This window comes from Periplaneta americana, chromosome 2 (genome assembly GCF_040183065.1).
Source record: "Periplaneta americana isolate PAMFEO1 chromosome 2, P.americana_PAMFEO1_priV1, whole genome shotgun sequence".
NCBI lineage: Eukaryota > Metazoa > Arthropoda > Insecta > Blattodea > Blattidae > Periplaneta > Periplaneta americana.
The window spans coordinates 184,592,937-184,616,832 of NC_091118.1; the positions used below are offsets into that span (position 1 = coordinate 184,592,937).

The window sequence follows — 23,896 nt, forward strand, 5'->3', positions numbered from 1 at the left end:
CTCCCACTCGAGGTTGTGAAATTTTTCTTTCATACCATGGCATGATTGTGACTATAATAGTATTTAATTCATTAATATGTCACATCAACGGACGTATATACGTCACCCAAACATCGTAAGATGAAGATTACATTTGTAAAGTTTCTTTCCAGCCATAAGCAGTGCTGACTAAGATCAGACGCTATGGACTCTATAACAGAGTCGCCAGTATGAAAGGATAATTCCGAGCGTTTGGCATGAGACGAACTCAACAGCTCAGTGGTAGAGCGCCTGACCGGAGACCAGGAAGTCGCAGGTTCGATTCCTGCTCGAGGTTGTGAAATTTTTCTTTCATACCATGGCATGATTGTGACTATAATAGTATTTAATTCATTAATATGTCACATCAACGGACGTATATACGTCACCCAAACATCGTAAGATGAAGATTACATTAGGAAAATATAAATTTCTACCAAGTAAAGCTACGATAAAATTAATCCTCTAGTTTCAAAAGGTGCCTCTTTCTGAATGGATCTTTTTATTTACGACTGAAAGCACAACAAAGGACTAGAAACTACCCAACACAGCCTCTTAGACTGGATACCCTAAACCAAAAGCAGTAAATGTGACTATCTTCTGGTAAAACTAGGTCAAGAAACGAAAGGCTGAAGAACTTCTTAATAATCTGAAATTCTAACCATTAATACATTCAACTCACTGGCTTCAGCGAAATCTTAACCAACCCATGACTCTGGACAATAGCATTAGAAAAATAGACATTAAATGTTCCAAACAGCCAGAGAGAAGCAATAAATACAACATGCAATAGATACTATGTAGCTAGCTAATCTCTTGAAAAAGACATTTTTAAAGTGTTTTCAACATTCAAAGTTCTAACAATATCAACATACGCTATTGGGGGAGTGAAAATACTTTCTACATTACCTTGTATGACTGTCTTAAATTTCCCCACTCTAATTTTTATCCCTCCAGAACTAAATAATATAAATGTAGCCTATATTAGAAAATCATCAGTCCATAGTGAGCTCCAACAGTAGGAAACAGTGTAGTGAAGGTACGGATTCACGACATTGCGAAACAGTGTAATAATGGTGAATACTAAAGGATACAGTCAAACAGTAGTAAACCTAAAAGCAAGCATTGAAGATGAACAGTGAACGACAGTAAATCAAGTGACTGAATATGATGGCATTGAAAAAGAGATGAAGTTCATGAAAACAATGTTGCAACTAGTAAATAATAAATAAATAGGATATAGTTAATATTAAATGAGATTAGAAAGAGTAAGATAGATAAATGAGAAATGGAGGGTATAAAGTAGAAGAAGAAGGGAGATAAAATATGGAAGAGATAAGAGGAAGAAAAGTGGTAGAGTCACATACAATGTTAAAGCCAGCAGATTAAAATGAACCAGTACGTAGAAAATGTAAACAAAGGGAATACTGGCACATACACGGGAATGTGAAGGGCCATCACACCAATGTAAGGTGTTGGGAAATAAATATCATATCATATCAAATTCGAAAATTCGATCTGAAACCTTTTATAGACATAATTTAAATTTTTTATTCATCTTGAATATAAAGTAATTGATTAACTAGCGGACTTACTCGTGTTAATTATGTAAGTTTGTGCGGCTTACAGCTGTTTCGGTGCTTCATCATACCATCCTCAGAGCCTACTAGATCTCGGCATCATCTCGAACTTCTCTGCCTGTTACGTGGGTGCGTTTGATTGTTGAAAGGTGTTGAAAAGTGGAGTCAAATTCTCAACACACAGATCAATTTCAGTACACACACACACTATTTGACTCCACTTTTCAACACCTTTCAACAATCAAACGTACCCCCATAACAGGCAGAGAAGATCGAGATGACGCCGAGATCTAGTAGGCTCTGAGGATGGTGTGATGAAGCACCGAAACGGCTGTAAGCCACACAAACTACATAATTAATACGAGTAGGTCCACTAGTTAATCAATTACTTAAATTTTTTAACTTGTGATTTGCAACATCAAACTATAAAATATATATTCTTTACTTTATCGAGGGATTAGTTGCTACAGAGAGACACTTGAGGACTCGCTGAATGATTTTTGATCCACAGTTACTAGTCCTATGTCAAGCGCCCAGATTTTCACTGTGCATAAATTACTAAAGATTCCTAATGTACTTTTCAATGTTATACAGGCTGTTGAAGTACATCATTTGGTAATTCAACTCTTTTTTTCTCTTAAATGCCTGTAAAATATAAATGCAATATCTTTTGAAACTAGATAACTGATATGCTATATTTGTTCCTGGATTTTTGTTGAAGTTGAGCAATTTTAGATTAACTGTTACCTGAGTGATGTCCACACTGTACCCTTCTGTTGGATTCTCATCAGGGCGGAACAAACACAAATTATTAAACTCGTCACGAGGCTCAATGGCAAGCGAATGTGCGATGCCTGCGGTGCAAACTACTGTCGAGCTGTGCCGAACGAACACAGACTTGTTGGGGTCTGGAGGACCTGCAACAGTTGTCCCAGACTTGTTTGTAAAATGCATAATGTTAAAATACATATCTAGTTCCATCTAAGAAAAGAATACACTCTATTTCGACACACTGCTTGTTACTCTAGAACAGGCATGTCAGAAATCAGACACTGAAAGTGCAGTGTATGTGCACGGAATGCCGGTCTGTGCAGATTGCGTCATTCACGTGTTGCTCTTTCCAGTTCTTAGTGGGAGGGATGTACAAGAATCTATTCTGCATTTCTAGTGTTCAATTAAATTAACATTTGGACATTATAAACATAATTAGCAGAAGGAAAAAACACAATTGTTGTCAGTGTCTATATTTGACAATAATTGTAACATAAGAAACAATAGACTTACTCAGTTACAATTCACAATGCAGTCGTTTGTAAAGAATCATTTATTTACACGATTTGTATACAGTATTTGAAGAAAATATAAATATTGCAGTAATTTCGAAACAACAAAAAACGAACACAGTATTTCATTTTACGTAGTAGGTACTGATTATTTCAAAGTAATATTCTTTCATTGTTCCTCAAGCATTACTGGGGACCATTGGTGCACAAATGTTAAAGAAAATATTTTACTCCCAATTACATGCAATAGGACATTGTGAGGCTTTTACACTGGTATCATTTCTCCTTGCTGTATATTAATATAAATTCGCATTATTATTAATAAACTGGATAAATTAAGCTTGAATTTAAATTTATATATAGTTTATTTGGAAAACGTTGAGCAAGTATCAGCAAGTTGGAAGCGTTACTGAATTGAGTTAAAAGAGTACTTCACAAGCTGTGAAGCGAGGACATTTTCTTTATGTCAGGTTTAAAGATTTATTAACGTAACCATATTAAGATAATATAGTAACGTGAGATGGAAAATTCGCCATTATGTATTATTTTTCGAGAAAATTTTTTCCCTTTACAAATAATTGCTTTCTTCCTTCCCTTACAACCTCAGGACCCTCAAATGTATTCTTCACTCAATATTCTCATCTCTTATCAGCTTATCAAATAAAAGTTGTAAGTCGTCTAACCATTGATGGCTGTGTTAGTACAGACTCCAAAACAACATCATTGTCGTGTTTGTCTTGCCGTGAGAGTACTAATTAAGAAATAAGAGCTGGCGAATATCATATTTTGAGAACTTTACTAATCTGTTTAAATTCTCACATCACTATTAGGTACACATGATACGATGAAAGCCTTTCATTTTAAAATAATTACTGTTGGCTGAGGAAAACATCATAACAGTTACGTTATATGATTCGTGATTTCTCTTCTTCGTTATATCTGTGGACTCCTCACTTTATATTCATAACGCATTCACAATCACAGCTCAATGAGCACACCCGTACTGATCTGTGTTACTGAAACCAAAGCTGTTCTGCTACTGCAGGTAATGTACAGCCCTGTCGCGTTCCCCTCCAAGCCGATTCACTCCCTCCAGGTAGGGGAATAGGAACTGCACGTTGCACAAAGACCAGTGCACAATGTGCAGGGTTCTGACATGCCTGCTCTAGAATATCAGATTCGACACTAGAAATGTTGGTTCAGATTGTACAGAGTGGATGAGAAGTAGGCATACTGGTCCCTTTATTTCGCAAAGATTTGTATTGTGTGTTCGTAACATTGACAACCATGCAACAGGAGTAATAATGATATTGCACAATGGAAATGTTACGAGCAGCTGTGGAAGATGCCTTCACGCACATGACCGCAAAACATGTCAGAACTGCTGTAAGTTTTTTTAATTGATAGCTCAATGTCTAAGGAAAGCATAGAAAAAAATTCGAAATGAAAATCTTTTTCGAAAAGCGAGGGAAAAAAACTAACTTCGATGTGATTTGTTTGGAATAGACATTCATACATTCAAAAGTTGGTAAGCAGCAAACTTTTTTATTTTTAATAGGAGAGTGAAAGCGAAAGAAATGTTGAGGAAGAATGGAAATTACTTTGAAAAGTGGTTGCTACTCAAAATCTTTACTGCTTTCCGAGTTACGGTGAGTTAAACAAAGGAGTGTTTTTGCTTGGTGGAGTACTCACGACTCAACCTTTTTGTCTGTTGAAATCTCAATGGAAAATTCTTTCCTGAGCCTTCTTGCAGTTTGGCTTGAATAATTTATCCATCCTGAGCTGTTCTAAGAGATGAATATCATCCACATTAGTAAATCTCAAACGAGATGCCATGTTTTAACATCGAATTAGACCTATGGTAAACTTCTTTCACATCCACGTTATCTGTCTAGAGATAGCGGGTTCCACTATTGAAATAACGTGAAGTGAATGGCTCTGATTGGATCATTCATCAGTGACGCCAACAGTGTTAACCATTTAGTGGTCCACACCTGTGGTGTAACAGTCAGCGCTTCTGGCCGCACCAGGTGGCCCGAGTTCGAAGCCCGGTCGGAGAAAGTTACCTGGTTGAGGTTTTTCTGGAGTTTTCCCTCAACCCAAAACGAGCAAATGCTGGGTAACTATCGGTGCTGGGCCCCGGACTCATTTCACCGGAATTATCACCTTCATATCATTCAGATGCTAAATAACCTGAGATGTTGATACAGCATCGTCAAATAATCCAACCATTTAGCAGATCAAGAGGGTGCGAAAATTCTCTAATGACGGTGTCCATATCGATGTTCTGTACCCTTAAACCATCACGTAAGTGTCCATATCAAGCATTCAGTCATAACCCATCATAGTGTCGAAAATAAGGAGGGTATATCAACTTTATGGCGACTCCATAGAAGGTCTATATTCATATTTTGTATGATAATAGAATGCAATTCTATAGGAATTAATAATTAATTACTAAGGCTTAAAGAAATTTAATCTTTATTTATAGCTTTGAAGGATATTAGTTTAAAATTAACTTAGAGCCTTTAAAACATACTTGGGCATCGTGCCTCACTTGAGAATTTGTGCCTCACTGACCTTCACAGAGCTTATCGCTCTGAGTGACATCATCTTCACAATCCCCTTTCCTCCCTCACGTAGTTCCTAGGTGTGGGCAGGTTCTATATCAGTTTCATAAGCAATATCAGTGGTGGCGTAATGGCATTATCAAAGCAGTGTCTACGCGTTGGAAAACAATTATTTAATGAGAAATGGGAGGAAGAGTTTTTTTGCTGTTTAGAAGGGGAGAACATACGATGTTTGTTATGCTCGAAAATCCTATTGGGCATTAATAAATTTAATATACAACGACATTACTCCTTATGTCATAAAGAACATGCTGAATTAGAAGGTAAGACAAATTAAATGTTATTTTTTCGTACTATTCCGAAGAAAATTTACGATCTTAACATTTGCATAGTATACTAAATACGACATTATACCTTAAACACGCTGCATTAAAAGGTACGAGGAATTAAATGTTGTTTGTACGTATTATTTCCAAAAGAAATTTATAAAATAAAATATCAAATGTGCGTAGAACACGAAATATGATTTTCTGAAATTATTTTAGGTTGAGAACGTGCAAATTTATTAAGTAATCGTGATAAACGCCAGAATATTCAAGAAAATAAACGTAGACGAGATGGAATATTATTGACTAGTTACGCAATTTCTCGCCTGTGATTTAAATCAATTCAGCGACGGAGAAACAGTAAAGAGGTTTATGATTAAAGCTGCCGAATTAATTTCCCAAATTGAATAAAAGTTTTCGAGTCTCTCACGTTAACCAAGCGCTTTCCTAATAATTCGCTACTGACCGCGTTAGCGATTACGATAAGGTGACGCAGGTCACAGCAGTTTATATTTCCCATCCTACTCTGCAGTCTCCTCTCCTAGTAAACAAACTATTTCAAATCGAGTGCCTCACGTAACCGAAAATTGTGCCCATGTACAGTATGCTTTAAAAGATATTAATTATAATGTACATAAAACAGTACATCGGTCTACTGAGTTAATTATTTTCATCCATAAAGTTACCATTTCTAGATACACTTAGTACTACACAGTTAAATTATTATAGGTGAGCAATTCGTATTAATTGCATTTAGATCAATTTCATTTAAATGTAAAATTCTCCATAAGCCGTAAAGAACAGTAGAAAGCATAAACGAAGAAAAATAAAAAGCACAGTATGCAAGTACTTGCCTGGTAGGAATGTTTTAACAAAAGGGCTCCCCTGAACATGACAACTTCCGATCAGAACAGATATTCTGTACTGCCCCGCGTGTCTAACGGTGAACTTGACGACCGCAACATTTGCAGCACTGGGATCAGTGCCTCCTAGCTCAGACAGTGTCGCCACTCTCCGGGCACCCTCTGTTACTTCTACAAAGAGGTTGTCTGTGTCGCAAATTGGATATGGCTGTCCATTGCGTTGGTAAAACTGAAACCAATTTCAATACATATTAGGTCCAAATAAAAAAAAAATTACAGTAAGGTAAAGTGCAAGATATATTGAAAATGCCACCCATCTTTTCTCCCCTGCGCCATTGTGATTCAGTTGTCAGGCAATCTGTTGACAGAGGCAGATGTATCAATTGCTTATTTTATTTATTTATTTATTCTGGTGTAGTTAAGGACATCAGGCCTTCTCTTCCACACCACCAGAAATACAAATACAATAACAGAAATAAAAAGGAAAAAAAAACGCTATAAACAAAGTAAAGTCACACAAAAATATACACAAGTTGCAGTGATTAAGTACAATTAATTGTATCCTAATTAACTAACATAAACAAGAAACTTGCGATTTTAAAACACAAATCAACACTTCTAGCAATACCTAAAAAGCATTAAACAAGACAAAATTTTCCAATTTAATTTTGAATTTTGATAAAGTCCGGCAGTCCCTGACGTCATTAGGTAACGAATTCCAGATACGAGGTATTTCTACAGTGTAGAAGGATGAGTACAGAGACGTTCTATGATGAGGGATAGAAAGAAGTGCTTGATGCCAGTTTCGAAGAGTTGTAAGAAATTGAAAGCGCGATAAGAGATAATTCGGAGTAGAAGTATGCATGATTCTAAATAGAAGAGACAGTGAATGTATTGTTCTTCGTTCCTTCAGATGCACCCATGAAAGTAACTGGAAGGAAGGTGTTATATGGTCAAATTTACGAGTATTGAGGATGAATCATATGCACACATTATGAACACGTTGTAGTCTCTCAGCTAAGAGTGAACTTACATTAGTTAGTAAGGAATCGCAATAATCAAAATGGGGCATTACAAGCGTCTGAATAAGATTCTTTTTTAGACTAAGTGGTAGAAATTCTTTCCTATGAAACAAAGAGTGAAGTTGAGAAAATATTTTTTTGCAAGTGTGTGTTACTTGAGTGTTCCAATTTAGATCGCTATCCATAAAAATGCCAAGATTTTTAACTGTTTCGCCTTTGAATAAGGAAAATGATGTTGATGGTGGAACGAGTGTTTTTGGTTGAACATGTATTTCTCCATAAGAACAAGTGCAACAACAATTCGCTATGGCAGTTCCTAATCCAGCAGTGAATTGCGGTAGTAATCTCATAGCGAAGTTTTGGGAAACTGGCAGTGTTCACAATGCAGACCATCCTGGCAGTAGAGAGAGTGGATGATATCCAGAACAGGATATTGAGGAGTCTACAAAAATCCTTTAGGCGGCTATCACAACAAGCCAGGGACGCAAGCAAGGGGGGGGGGGGTTACTGGGTTTGAACCCCACCCTCGACTGTTTTGAAAAAATGACATATTTAGATTTGAGTATTTTTTTAAATCCTTAATCGTTTTACCTTCTCTAATTTTTCACTGTCAGAGTAACAAAATCTACATAGACATAAGGCATAGTCCTCCTACCCCTCCCTGTGTTTGGTGCTGCGGCACATTTGAATTATAACAATGCTATTTTTATTACAGATGCTCTAGGAATACTTTGAACACTACATACAAAATGTTTATACAGCCAGTGCTGGCATACTTTGGAGAAATTTTAATTACTTCACCTTTCATAAACGACATAGAATATGTTCAAAACCAAGCTCTCAGACTCATTACTGGTGGAATCAAAACAACTCCAATAGATTCTATGAGATTCCTCACTAATATTAACAGCATCAAAATGACAATAGAAGGAAAAGAATGATTCAATATGAAAAACTTATCAGATTACCAGGAAACAACTGGCATTCATACAGTCCTCTCTGTAGATTGAAAACTCAAAAAAGTTTCATATCCATTGTTCAAGAATTATAACAGAAAATCAATATCCCGAATTTAAAAGAAAACTTACAAATTAAACTGAACCCTTTAACTCTATTAAATATAGAATATAATCTAAATTTAACAGAAGAAATACTGAAATCAGAAGTAAACACTGAAATACTGAAACAATTGTCTTTAGAGACAATTAATATTAGGTACCCTCCACAAAACTGGCTTCATTTATACACCGACGGATCCTTGATCTCCAGAGAACAAGGTGCTGGTGCAGGTGTTACATGCTGTCTCTTCTCACTTTATAGATCACTTGGATATGGAACAACAAGTTTTGATGGTGAAATCATTGCAATAAGTGAAAGTCTCAGGAATCTTCTATGCCACATCAATAAATTTAGGAATGCAGTTATATTGTCAGACTCCAAAGCAGCTATTCTATCAATCGTCTCTAAACACACACCTTCATTTCAAACAGCAGAAATAACTAAAATGCTCTCTCAATTAATATCACTCAATAAAAGAATTGTATTCCAATGGATACCATCCCACTGTGGAATCCTGGGAAACGAGAATGCGGATGCTTTAGCAAAGAAGGGCAGCACTGCTACTTACAGACCTGTTACTAAATCTACGTATTACTCTGTGAAAAGATTTATTAAATCTATATACTTAGACTTCAACAAACAAAATTTGATAACACAATCCCAAGGGAAAAAATGGAACTCTCTGCATCAAAATCCACAGTTAATTCCCCATTTACCACGAAAATCGTCTGTAGCTGCATTTAGATTGGCAACAGGCCATGATTGTTTGGCTAAACACCTGCATAGAATTGGAATATATCAGTCCCCTAACTGCCCATTGTGCAACTCAAACCAAGAAATGGATTCGGAACACCTCAAAATCTGTGCTTCATTGGCTGGTCATGATAATATATTTGAAAAATATTGGAGTGCAAGAGGTCAAATGACTTTATTGTCAAACGCCTGGCATTAGAAAACAACAACAACAACATTTTTATTACAGAGAGGCAGTAGCGGCTGGTGGTCAAAATAATGAGTGTGCTACAATCTCTATATCGGCCTACTGTATAAGCCTACAGTTATATGTATTTATCTTAATTTGAGTTTCGCCTAGTGATGAAATATGAAGTCCATACGACATTCTTTCGTACTGCAGAACTTGTCATTTGGTGTTAAACCCCTCCATCTCTGACATCATACTCTTTTCTATTGACAGTATTGCAAGAGTAGTGAGACGATCCTGGGACATAGTGTTCCTTAAAAACGTTTTTATGCGTTTCAAGCAAGAAAAACATCTTTCTGGCTCAGCAGTGGTCAATGGTGTTGTAACCAAAATATTTAAAAACTTCGTTACTTCACAGAATGGATCCTGTAAATTGTTAGAGACTATGTATTGTAACAATTGAAAAGCCATCTATATTTCGGAAGTCAGGTCTTCCGTATAGAAATCCAAGTTGTATCTGGAACACTCTTTGTTCAGCATAGTATAGCTGTTGACAGCAACTTCAACAGATAGATGGCAGCAGCAGTCTGACACTTGAATTACCAAATACATTGTAAATAGTTCCAAGTTCCTTCACAAACAAGCATTCTTTCGTTACGCTTTACTTTTGCAATTTCCAAGCTGTGTAGTGCTGAAGCTGACTACAACACTTTTCCGCGTAAAAATAGCCAATCAGAGCAGTGATTTCAGCTTCGCACATGCGCATAACTGTCTACATTCTCATGTGGAGTTTTGAGTAGCACAACGAACCCCCTGAGGCACCAAAGAGCAAAGACTAAACATTCTATAATGCGTCATGAAAATAACCACGGGAAATTGTCAAATGACAGATCAAATACATTGGTATTACAAATACATTATTTGAGCAAAAATTATCATTGTGCTGTAGCACTGTAGCACATAAGGATGGGCCGCCCCTGCAGAGAGGTCTATCACTTAATACCAACCTTATAATAAAATGAAGCTAACACAATATGAAATTGAAAAGGTTGTTTTGACAGTTCTGCAGTGCAGATGTTAAATATTGTGCACTGTCGATTTTAAACTCATTTTAAGAGAGGTATTCATCTGTTTCTTAGAGTTCTCATTTCATTGTGAAACGTTTATTTAATGTTTAGTGCATTTGACAGTTCATATTTTTAATATAAACTTCACATTACCATTCTGGGTTCTTTGATATGTCTAAGCGACCGCAAAGTTAAATTTTACAATTTTTTATCAAAAAGTTGCGCAGTGATTCTTGCAACGTTAGTGAAAATTTCACATTGGCAAATGCTTCTTTGCATCTGCAGCATGACGATGTTATCGCAAACGTTCTTCCCAGAATTAGTTTCACATCCCTCTGTGAAAACTCAACTGCTGCTGATAATAATAATACTTACTTACTTACTGGCTTTTAAGGAACCCGGAGGTTCATTGCCGCCCTCACATAAGCCCGCCATTGGTCCCTATCCTGAGCAAGATTAATCTATTCTCTATCATCATATCCCACCTCCCTCAAATCCATTTTAATATTATCCTCCCATCTATGTCTCGGCCTCCCTAAAAGTCTTTTTCCCTCCGGCCTCCCAACTAACACTCTATATGCATTTCTGGATTCGCCCATACGTGCTACATGCCCTGCCCATCTCAAACGTCTGGATTTAATGTTCCTAATTATGTCAGGTGAAGAATACAATGAGTGCAGTTCTGTGTTGTGTAACTTTCTCCATTCTCCTGTAACTTCATCCCTCTTAGCCCCAAATAATTTCCTAAGCACCTTATTTTCAAACACCCTTAACCTATGTTCCTCTCTCAAAGTGAGAGTTCAAATTTCACAACCATAAAGAACAACCGGTAATATAACTGTTTTATAAATTCTAACTTTCAGATTTGATAATAATAATAATAATAATAATAATAATAATAATAATAATAATTTGCTATGGTGAACGGGAGAAGAGTTCGGTGCAGAAGAAATATCAGATTACAGACGACATTAAGATTATATGGATTAAATGCGGAGACGAAGGAAGGCAGAAAATAGGAAAGATTGGAGAATGCTGGGTTTGCGTGAAACATCTGCTCTTGGGCAGAAAACTATAAATGAATGAATAATTTGCTAGTTAATCTAAATTTTGTACTTTCGAATTTTCTTCAAATTCTTGTGATATTCCCAATTAAAAAGCTTCCATGAAGACTCTTGTACGTAGGTAGCCTCACCTTGACTGTGAAGGTCATGGTTTCTCCCACCGTCTGGGGATCCTCCCATTCGAAGTTGACCTTGCAGTTTCCAGGTAGCAGGTACTTCCCCGTCACATACTGCAGCAGTGTGTGCTTTGCCTCTGGGGCCAGCGCCGGCTGAGTCATGGCGGCTAGGGTCACCAGCCCAGCCACACTCACGGACACAACCAGCATGCCTCCTGCAGCACGTGTAAATAAATTATACATTACTGGTACTGTGTTAATATTTAGCAATGAATAATGAAGTAACTATATCCATAAACAATACAAACAAATCTCACCGCAACATTTATGGATTCTTGTAGGCAAAGCAGAATAATTATTGCTTAATGCAGATTTATAGAATAAAACCATCTGCCGTTCAATAACGGTGACCACAAGGATCCAGAAAACAAATACATATATAGAAGTTTACAATGAAACAATGAAAATACATACAATACATTTAAAAAGAAAGTTAAAAAGTGAAGGTGAAATTATATTACTTGAAATAGAGATGAAATTGTAAAATTTGAAATGAATCCTTCAGAATTTCTCTAAGAATTTTCTCAGTGTTGTAAAATGTGAATCGCATTGATTCTTGTTGTTGTTTAGTCAAGTGTCCAAAGGCACTAAAAGTGACACCAAAAAGCACCGCTTATGATGCAACTACGCCAGGAGATAATGGGGTAGGATGGCCAGATCCTTTCACCCTCCATTGTATACATCGCCAACATTGATTCTTACGAACATTAAATTATTAGTTTTATAATAGCACCTACAAATTATCTTGTAGAACTCGTAGATGTTTCACACTAAACAAACACGTACAGTATCATGGAAGTTTATTTGGGAAGTATCCAAAATAAAATACAGGGTCTGCCAAATAATCATAATATTTAACTTATTTAATTATAAGCACAAAATTAGAAAATGTGATTCAGCAGATCTTGTATTATCCATGATTGCCTCTAAAAATATTTGCACATATAGAGTGAGCCGTAATTAATGTAATTAATTTCTGGGAGTTATTCTTTGAGATATTTCAAACAAAAGAGTTTAATACAATTTCTAAAATATTTCTGAATCCTGGAAATTACTTTTAGGCATGAAAAAAAAAATACCACGTTTTTAAATTCGTTGAAACTATACTTCCAGGATGAAGAGGTGCTATATCCCGCGTCGTTAGTGCACAGCAACGAACCTTCGTCTATTTGGAAATATTTGACGATAGAGCTTCCTTGTCAGATTCTCCTGCTGTTCCGTACATTGATGAATGTCTCCTAATTCAGCATTAGTGAATCCTTACATTACGTTAAATACCGGCGCGTAAGCTTCCTGGAAGGTTAGCAATCCTTAACTAGACAGAATGTTGTGTACTGTACGATCGCTTACTCAAACAATGAATACGCGGATATGCACCTCCTTTATGGTGCAGCAGAAGGCAATTTACGAGAAGCAAGACGATGGTACAGGGAATTTTTCCAAACAGAAGATTACCAAACCATCAGACTTTGCAGCTGTGGACAGGCGTATGAGGAAGTAGGGCATTCGTGATGTGTCACGGCCAGGTCGGCCTCAACTGCATGGAGTGGGTGTTGAGGAGAACATTCTGGAAATGGTAAGTGAAGATCCGACCATAAGTTCGTTCCAACAAGCGGTTCATGGATCAGTTAATAATAATAGATTTAATAAACACATTGTGTATATTGAGCATTGTGAGTATGTTGTACACAGTTCTTTGTCATTCATCTTCAGCGTAATACGACAGCGGCAATGTTCTTAGTGAGCACTCAAAGAGATAATATAGCGGGCAATGCAGTCCACAGATTACACACGCACAATCACCGGTCACCTGGTGAAAATCTTTTCTAGTACAGATGCGGTAGTGAAAATCATGGATTGCTCCCCTTGTGTAATAGTGACGTAGGTCGAAGTTCGCTGCTTTCCATTCCTCGTTGTTCATCGCTGGGGTGCGGAAAAATGCAGGGTCAATTTCTGCGGTTTTCTGTCGTCGTTCGTCAAAAAACTTCGTACTGGCTGGGGTTGGTGTCAGGTTGTAGGTGGCCATTAAATCTTCTATGAAGGACGTTGTTCCTGCCAGCTGGTATACGAGTCGGGTTGGAGCGAACTGGAGATGCAGAGTGTTCTTTTTATATATCTGGACTTAGCCCTGTCCAGAGTTTTCAGGTTTTGGTAGCTCAGGTACGTCCATATTATCTCAATGGCATATGATGCTACTGGTGCGACTTTGAGTTTGAATAATGCAATTGAGGTTCCGAGTGATAGGGACTTGAGGTTTCGTATCCCCATTGTGGCCTTGATTGCCGCGACTGTTCTATCCTCAATATGCCTGGTGAACGTGAATCCGGTTACTTGCAGGGTCACCCCTAGATATTTGAAATATTTTACTATTTCGAGGGTTTGAGTTTCGCAGATAAACTTGTCCTTCGAGGATAATTTTCCTCCTTTTCGAAACTTTATTATTTTCGTCTTGTTTTGGTTTATCTGCATGTCGTTGGATCAGTTCATGTACGGTTCCTGTACCATCTTATGCGCATGCGCTAGTTGAGCATCTGCTATGGGATTGAAACTGGACTGGACGCTGTTGGAACGCTTTCGCGGATCGTTCTATGCTAAATTCAGAGATTCTATAATTGCTAAGAACGGGATGCTTAATTATTACCGTTTCGCAGCTAATTCTAATTGCAGAAGATAGAATTTCGATCATTTTATATAAAAAGATGACAAAAAATATGGAAGGCAAGAATTCCGCTAATTCAATGTCGTGTACTGGGGGATTCTCGTCTAAAAATAGTTATTTTTTTAATTATTAATTTATGTACGTTATTTATTATACTTTTAATCAAAGCTGAGTGTTGAATTGTAATTAACTATTTCAATACCCAAATAATTTCCATTCCCTTTCTTTTTGGCGAAATTTTAAACTAAATCTCTAGTTTTATTATTCGTCTGCACTGTCACTTTTCATCTTAACCTCATTGATGTGAACAGTCGATCATGTCTTTCTTCAGTATCCAGGAGACGATGGAGAGTTTAGGCGCATGCGCGTCTCGCGTACTCTTCCGTACATGCCTCAATCCACGGACTATTTCTGACCGTTCCGAACCCGTGTCGAAAGCTTGTTGGAACGCCCGACTGCAGTACATGTTTCCGGTTCAGTACTGGTTCGGATTGTGTTGGAACGCTCTTTCTGTACTGCGCATGCTCACGATAGTTACGGACGGTTCCTGACTGTTGTTGGAACGAACCTCAAGTACCCGACGCATTAGTGCCTCTGTACGGATTCCCCAATCAACTTCGGAGACAGCACCTGCAGAAAGTACACGAGCTGACACCTGCAGACTATCCTAGACGTCAGCGCCATGATGCTGATCCAATGTTCAGTCGTCGGGTACTGTTTTCTGATGAGGCCCTGTTTACCCATGGGGATATCATAAACGCTCATAACATGCACTTGTGGGCTTACGACAATCCCCACGCAACTACGCTAAAAGTATATCAACATCGATTTGCAGAGAACATTTGGTGGACAATCAGTTAATCGGACCGCATGTTCTACTGCAGCGCCTAACTGCCGAATGTACCGACAGTTTTTGAAACATGAATTGAGTGTCTGCTTCATGAAGATGTCACTCGCTACATGAACCACTTATTAATTCGTAACTCGGGGGGGGGGGGGTGCGGCTTGTGGCGGGGGTGAATTTGCTTGCTTTTTCCCCTCTGGAATTAGTCCCATCCGAGCTTTGCCATTCTTATTAAGTACACAGAAGATGCCTTTCTTGGAAATAACGAAACCACGATTTTTGCAGGCTCCTATGATTTTCACGTAACTGTACTTGGCATCGGAAAAGGTTGTAACGTACCCCTCCCAAAAAGGCTCGATTTTCTTGGACATTGCTACTGTGAGACACCGTGCATCTATGAGATCACTTACTACTGGTCTGTCACCTCTCATCACAGTTCAGTTGTCGTGTGACTCCTGACGCACATGACGTTATTCAAAGTCGTTTCCAGAGATCGGAAACAACACTCTGTACCTTACAACTTTCTCTTTAACTTTCAATTTTCAGAAGAGTGTAATTTAATCAATTTTTAAAATATGATATGTTTATATGAACTTTTTTCATTACAATAATATCAGAAATCAGTTCCTACAGCAGACTTGCAGAACTGTAGCTCTTCAGAGCGACTGCCTTTTACTCCTTATCCACCCACCTTTTCTACCAGTACGGTCATGACGTTCTAGTTACGGTCGGCTGCATCAACATTCATTCTCGCGGCGGCAGGTATACAATAAGCTATCAATAATTACAAATGAACAGATAATAAAATCCTTAGGAACATACCTTTAGAAAGTAAAAGAAAAATGAATGAGGGACATAAATAAGTTAAAAGACATGTAAATAAATTTTAAAATGTATGTGTGCATATAATGTAGGAAGGTCTACCTATGTACTACTAGTAAACCCGATTAAGTCCACTTTTTGTGTGAAATAAGTTAAGTACAGTCCACAACGTGTCTTTCCTGCTCTGTATTCTACTAAAATGAAATAAATCCGAAATGTTGCATGCAGGCAACAAACCAATTAATTTATTTGAACAATTTATTATGATGTTTCGTGCATTAATAAAGTTTTAATTCCTGTTTTTACAAAACTTGTATTACTGGTCTTAACTGGTTTTACTAGTAATAGGACGATAAATAAATTGTACGTTGATAAGTGAATGATAGCTATATGACGGGATGTCAATGCTGTCATTCAACATTGTAACGCACTGCAGCTAAATATATATATATATATATATATATATATATATATATATATATATATATATATATAAATGAAAATAAATAAAATAAAAATAAATAAATAAGTAAATAAATAAATAAATAAGTAAATAAATAAATAAGTAAATAAATAAATAAATAAGTAAATAAATAAATAAATAAATACACACTACGCGTACTGCAGTTTAAAGAGAACTGGAACATGACAAAATTTAAACCCGTGAAGAAATACTACTTCCAAACGAAATGGGAATATGATTATTTTGTTGTTGAAGTCGAAAGAATTGCTTGTTTACTGTGTCCCATCCAATTTATTTCTACTCATTTCAATATTAAACCACATTTCAACAAAGCCCATATTAAGAATTATAGAATGCACAAACTTTCGGGTAAGTTCATTATTACAAACTGTATATTGATTATTTATTTATATACTGTTAAATTAAGGACGTCACTCGTTGTGTTCATTTTGAATTGAAATTAATAGTGACTTGCAAGGTTCATTACTTTAATGCTATAAATTTATGTTTCCGTAGGTGACGATAGGAGGAAAGTTTTCAAAAGTCTACAGCAGGTTAGGTGGAAAGAAATGTCAAAGAAACTACCGACAAGAAATCTATAATAATTGTAAACCTTGAAACAAGATAACGCATTATAAATACAATGAATTTATTACAATCCTTTTTGAAAATTACATGCCGCCACTGATGGACCTTTGCACGGCAGAGGATGTAAACAACTCTACGCGGAAGTCGACCATCCCCAACAGAAGTGGAGTGATGCTGACGACATATTTCCCCTACTTACGAGTTCTGCAAGCCTGTCCTAAAGTACTGCACGATTTCGTGAATCATTCTATATACAAACAATAGACAAGTTGAAAAATAAATCCGTAAATTGAAAAGAAATTATTAAGTAAATAAACAAATACAATACGATACCTCTCATTTACGGACATCGAAGAGATTTTTGGTTTTTACTGAATTCTGAGAGGTCAAATCGCCATCTTTTTCATCCTCCCCTCACTCTCATTGCACTCACTGTTAGATGTTAGCTTTGTTGCTCGTACATCCTTCCAATCTCACTTACGTCAAATCAATTTCCCTCAACATCTACACTGCTGTGACTCATGGTGTACTCACTCGGTTCAATGTTCTCATGTCCTGCCAGCCTGCTTGATTCAGAAGCCTCTGGATAGATTCCTGCACTCCAACGCCACAGCTTGTGGCTGTACTTTGTTTTCACTAGTACGAAATCTTGCTTTCAAGAAACAGCTCCGACCGCAGTAACTTGACTTTGGACCCATTATTCAAGCAAAATTCTATGACATTCTTTAGAATCCAGCCGCTTCCAGCTAACGGAACAGTCTTTACAGGGATTAGGCGCGTTAGCAGGTAGAACAGGACCCTTATCGTCGTCTTTCATATTTAAGAAATACAGTACGCTATTGTACACACTTCAAAATTAAATTTTTCGTTTTCGTAACGTATGAGAGTCGACGGCAATTCTGCTAGCGTTTGCGTCGAGAGAGACAGATAATGAGAGCAAGGCAACGTACAATATTGCCACATCGTACATCACGTGCAATACAAATAGAGCAGGAGAGAATTTAGATTATCAAAAGACAATAATGACCTTAGCCGTTGATTACTGTAAGCATGACACCAAACAAACCCTTTTTCTTTCACTAACAGTATTCTTTGCACGGTTTTCAATCCCACATCACTGCTTCTGCAGTCCTTTCTTGTGCATTAGTAACGTTGCAGCCTGCATCAAGATGGCCGGCAGCGTTCTGCTCGTCAACGTTTTTAAAATAATTATACACCTTAAACACTATTTTCCGCGACTGCCTGTGCAATACTTGCGCACGCACGCACGCACAGAGAGAGAGAGAGAGAGAGAGAGAATATGTTAGTTTTACTTATTCAATGTACTGAAACACTCACACGTGAACAAACGAACTCTGAAAGTACTTGTTATAGACTGATTCCCATTCGATGAAAGAGTAATGGAACCGAGAAAAACTCTCTCCGGCGCCGGGATTTGAACCCGGTTTTTCAGCTCTACGTGCTGATGCTTTATCCACTAAGCCACACCGGATACCACCCCGGCGTCGGACAGAATCGTCTCAGATTAAGCTCCAACTCTTGGGTTCCCTCTAGTGGCCGTCCTCTGCACTAAGTCATAGATGTCTATGAACGTAGGACCGAAGTCCACACCAAGCCCCTACAGTCTCGGCTGCGCGGAACGAGGAAACCGGGGCAAATTGAACGCTGCGCTTGCCGCCATGATGTTGGAGAGCAGACGCATAATAGTAGTACGTAAATCACGCAATTTAACGCTGTGATGATCTAAAATTGACAGATTATGGCCATTTTCGACATTTAACGTAAAATTAGGACGAAATAAACATATTCAAAGTTTCATTGATATGCGTCAAAGCATTAAAGGAAAGAAAATACGTACGCAGCAATTTATAGAAAACATGCTCATACATCCATAAATAGGCCTATACAATACACATTATAGAATGTATAATTTTACGATAATCAACATATTGTTAGGTTTCAGAGAATATAAAATTATATTAACATATATTACTCTTAGATCACAAGACATAAATATATGCACCTTGATTACATACGTTTTTATTATAATCAAATTCTTAAGTGAAATAAATATGTGATAATCAGTATAGACCTGTTGTTAAGTTTTAGAGAATCAAAAATTATATTATATTTATCTATCCATATATGAATTTTGAATGAAAGTTTATTATCTTGCAGATAAATTCATTTTCATAATAAAAACAAAAAGTTATCTTTCCACTAATGTTTTAACATCTGATGTGTAAGTCTAAATAATTCACTCAGTGGGATTTCTCTACAGTCTGATATACCTGTACTAACAATTAAGTATTCTTTATTGCCATAAACTACTGATTGATTTTAATGATATTGATATTGTAACAACAGAGATAATATTATATCGTACCTTTTGCAAATGGTTTGGAAAATTAAACAGGGATAGTATATCATCTTTCAAAATTCTATTGCCATTACTTTCCCAAAAATCTGTGCCTTTAAAATGAGACGAACACAATTTTACATAATGTGAAGACACAAATTTGTCTCTTATTATAACAACAAGGTCGGGCTTCTTCAAAGGGAACCTGTAAAGACAGATTGTTGCCTAATTATAAAGTTTTTCAACTATGGTATCTAACATATACATATGTTACAGTTTCAATGTAGCCTCCAGAATTCAATTTTATTATTTTAAAGCGTTTGTACTTGTGAAAAGAAATTCCTGACCCTCTAAGCCACGTGTTATTGCACTTATACGGAAATAAAGGAAATCACCATTTTTCACTATTTACAAAGCACATCACTTCATATCAACTATAATAATATTTACAAAACCAAAATTCATGCAATTATCACATCAATTTACATTACTTTCAGACTGTTCACTAAAAACACCTGAGACAAAAGAAAGGACAAATGTGACACTCGTTTTTACCGCTCTGTTTCTACCAGTAGCATGGCGGCGTTGAACATGCGCAGAGTGGTTTCAATTTTGGACAGCACACCAGCGCTCTGTGTGAGTCTAGTATACTATATAACGTCTTTGGTCCACACATGTGCTGACGTGCACTCGTTATGAGTGACTAGTTGGCCGGGATCCGACGGAATAAGCGCCGTCTTAAACCACGAAGTGATTTACGCATATCATATATATTATTTTAATGTACCGAACTACATATGATATTTCCATGCAGATATTCTGCGTCATCATACGATGAAAGAGTAATGGAACGGAGAAAAACTCTCTCCGGCGCCGGGATTTGAACTCGGGTTTTCAGCTCTACGTGCTGATGCTTTATCCACTAAGCCACACCGGATACCACCCCGGCGTCGGACAGAATCGTCTCAGATTAAGCTCCAACTCTTGGGTTCCCTCTAGTGGCCGCCCTCTGCACTACGTCATAGATGTCTATGAGCGTAGGACCGAAGTCCACACATGTGCTGAGGTGCACTCGTTATGAGTGACTAGTTGGCCGGGTTCCCATTGGTTGTACTGTACAAGCTTGTGACGTCACATACCAGAAATGCTACGGCGCATACAGCGTATTCCGAATCTCACCGGACCCGTGGACAACAATGACGTCACGCTGCAGCGAAATAGGAACAAAACTGCTGGAAGGTTTGATGGCTGTCATGGCGACTGTATAAGTTGTTGTCTGTGCTACGCTAGCAAGATTTTGCGAAATTTCCGTACTGTCATCTCGTTCAAAGAAGAAAGAGTATAAACGATTTATTTCTTGAACCGGTAGTAATAACTGGTCCGTTGACATGTTCGCTCATAAGCCATTAACATATTGTTTTTTACGTTGTGCCCATTACAAATACAGCAGAACCAAAGCAGAACACACCGCCATGACAGAACAGTGCACGATGTCATTCGTCTGCTAATTCCCGCCCTATACAAGAACTAATCAAATTCACTGATGGAGACTGACACCACCCCTGCAAGCTGATGGAACCGGTGCGACACCGGTGGAGCATCAGTGACGTCATCGTTGAAATTCGGAACACCGTGATGCCATCAGATTGCTAAGTGCTGAGATTCGGAATACGCTCATATAGCAGCTGATAGCCTAGGTCTTGAAATCCAAGTTTTGTACGTAGCCAAGAAATAAAGTAAGCTTTACAACTGCAGCGCCAAATTTTCAGGGGAAGAAAGGGAAGCCTACCTCCTACCTCCTAATATTTTATCAGAACACAATATGACTGTTTTCATTTCAGTTGAATTAAGATCAAAGACAAGTTGTAGCAACAGACGGAAATTTTTACTTTTATAATGAATACAAGTTATGTCAAGCCGACTACAAATTGTCATCTGTTCGCATTGTTTAGTGGCTTCAAATTAGTAGTTTTTAAATTAAATTTATACGAAAACAGTTTATGATACTGAAATACATCACATGGATAAATGATTTCTTATTATATTTTCTATTCCTTATTATATTTTCTATCGACATGGACAAAAATCACGATCCTACTCGCAATAGTTACCAAATAAGAGAGTGTTAAACATTTGGGGAAAAAAGCACTTTTTCTCAGAAAATGAACTTTCCACCAATAAGGTGTTACATTTTTTTTGTTGGGGAAAGGAACTGGCCACCTTATCCCATTATCTCCTGGCCTAGTTGCCTCATAAGTGATGCCTTGCTGGTATCACTTGTGAGGTTCATACCTGTCGTCGGACAGTTTACTAAACAACAACTTTTTTCTTATACTCTATTTTATTTCAAGGAGTGCAGTTCGGTGGCTCCTTTGAACACCCACTTACAGATTTATGACTTCCTACACAAACACCTCTGACAATTCCATCCTGTCCCCTCGTCCCAACATTGCACAGTTGCCACAATCCTGGTGACCCTCGAAATGAGACTGACGGGATTCTTGGAATTCGGAAAAGATGCAGCAACTCTGCCCCCACGTGGATTTGACGGGAGCCTGTCAATTCTTCTGATCGAGGGTTGTGATTGGTTACTGACAGGAGAAGACAAGATTTCCGTCACAGTAAGGAAGACATTTATTTATGACAACCAATTAGTAGGGGGCAGTAGAAGGTCTGTCGGCAGAGTCTTTTCTATGAAACTGCACTTCATGAAAAAAAATAGAGTATACACAAAACGTAAGCTATTCGCTCTGAAAATCTGCACGATTATTTCACTTCCACTCTGTACAGTTTACACATACAATTCTGTCCGTATTTTGGAAGTATTTATAAGGGGGGGGGGAGGTCACTGTATATATTTAAAGAAATAGGAACTGAATAGTAGTTGATGATGATGATGATGATGATAATAACAATAATAATAATAATAATAATAATAATAATAATAATAATAATAATAATAAATGCACAAGCTTCCTAATTAAATTAGTAAACAGAGACACAATATCAGTTGGCTGCTCACCCCATGTCCATGCGTCCTCGTGCTGCGTGGACTTGACCACAGCGCTCCACAACTCCCCTTTCAGCTGGGCCAAGTCGTCTTTGGACGTAGGGAGGGCCTGGCGAGCTGCAGCCCACGTTACAAAATCTTTACCTAGCAGTGAGCGTGCTCTGGAGTCTTCCAGCCAGTATACATCGTCCAGCGACGCCACCTCCAACTGAATCAACCTGTACGAGAAAACCAAACATATGCATAAGGGCTTGAACAGTATTCTGTATTCTACCGAGAACCGACTTACAGATCGAGTAGCTCACCACATGAGTTATATAAGGTGGATCAGAAGTCCCCAATATTCGTTCTTAATTTCCATACTTGTACATATACAGATGTCATATAACTTGAATAAACGAATAGCTGGTGTAATAAGTGGTGGGTTGGGGTTCATGCGTCAACTGTTTTTCCGATGTCGTCTTGAAAACACCCTCGTTTTGCCGAAATACAGTTAATATGGCAACAGAATGGAGCATCACCTCATTTTGGTGTAAGAGTGAGGGACTTTTTAAACCAGCAATTCCATGAATGGATTGGCCGTCGTGGCACAACAGAATGGCCACCCAGATCATGCGATCTGACGCCATACGATTTTTCATTGTGGAGTATCCTGAAAAATGATGTTTTTGCTCAGAAACCGCAGGATCTGCATCAGTTTCGACAGATGATCGAACAGTCATTCGTGAAAATCGATGAAAAACGATGAAAATCGTGAGTTATGTCCTCCATCTATAAATCAGCGCCCAAACGTTGTGAAATGTGTATCGAGAAACAGGGCTCCATTTTGAACAAAATCTGTAAAGGAATGTGTAGTCAAATGTAAATTGAATGTAATTAAATATAAGACAGTGTTTGGGGAAAGCGACTTTTGATCCACCTATTGCAGTTGGGCTGACAAGTTCCTGGGTAGCTCAGTCGGGTTCCTTATATTGAAGATAGATGGCAGGACTGTGACCCATTTTGAAGTTGCACACCACTTCGGCGGGCCACGCTATGCATGATGTGTTATGTTGTGTACTGAGGTGAGTGTATGTGTGTATGTGTTCGTGTAAGTATAATGTATTGAATGGGTGAGATGAAGATGAGGAAAGGAGAAGGGAAAACCCGGTGCCGGCACGTAGCTTCTCCTGTCGAATAGCATCAATGCAAGAGGGCCGCC

At 37.7% G+C, this 23,896-nt stretch overlaps 1 protein-coding gene across 3 annotated transcripts in view; it reads right to left on the minus strand.

Moving 5' to 3' along the window:
• Positions 1–23,896, minus strand: part of LOC138694903 (apoptosis-resistant E3 ubiquitin protein ligase 1) — a 323,573-nt gene that overhangs the window by 63,151 nt on the left and 236,526 nt on the right. For all 3 annotated transcript variants that reach the window (XM_069819087.1, XM_069819086.1, XM_069819088.1), the window contains exons 3-6: positions 22,708–22,913; positions 11,906–12,105; positions 6,632–6,869; positions 2,346–2,515 (exon numbers count right to left, since the gene is read on the minus strand). In XM_069819087.1, the coding sequence (XP_069675188.1) occupies positions 2,346–2,515; positions 6,632–6,869; positions 11,906–12,105; positions 22,708–22,913 (814 nt within the window). The remainder of the gene's footprint in view (positions 1–2,345; positions 2,516–6,631; positions 6,870–11,905; positions 12,106–22,707; positions 22,914–23,896) is intronic.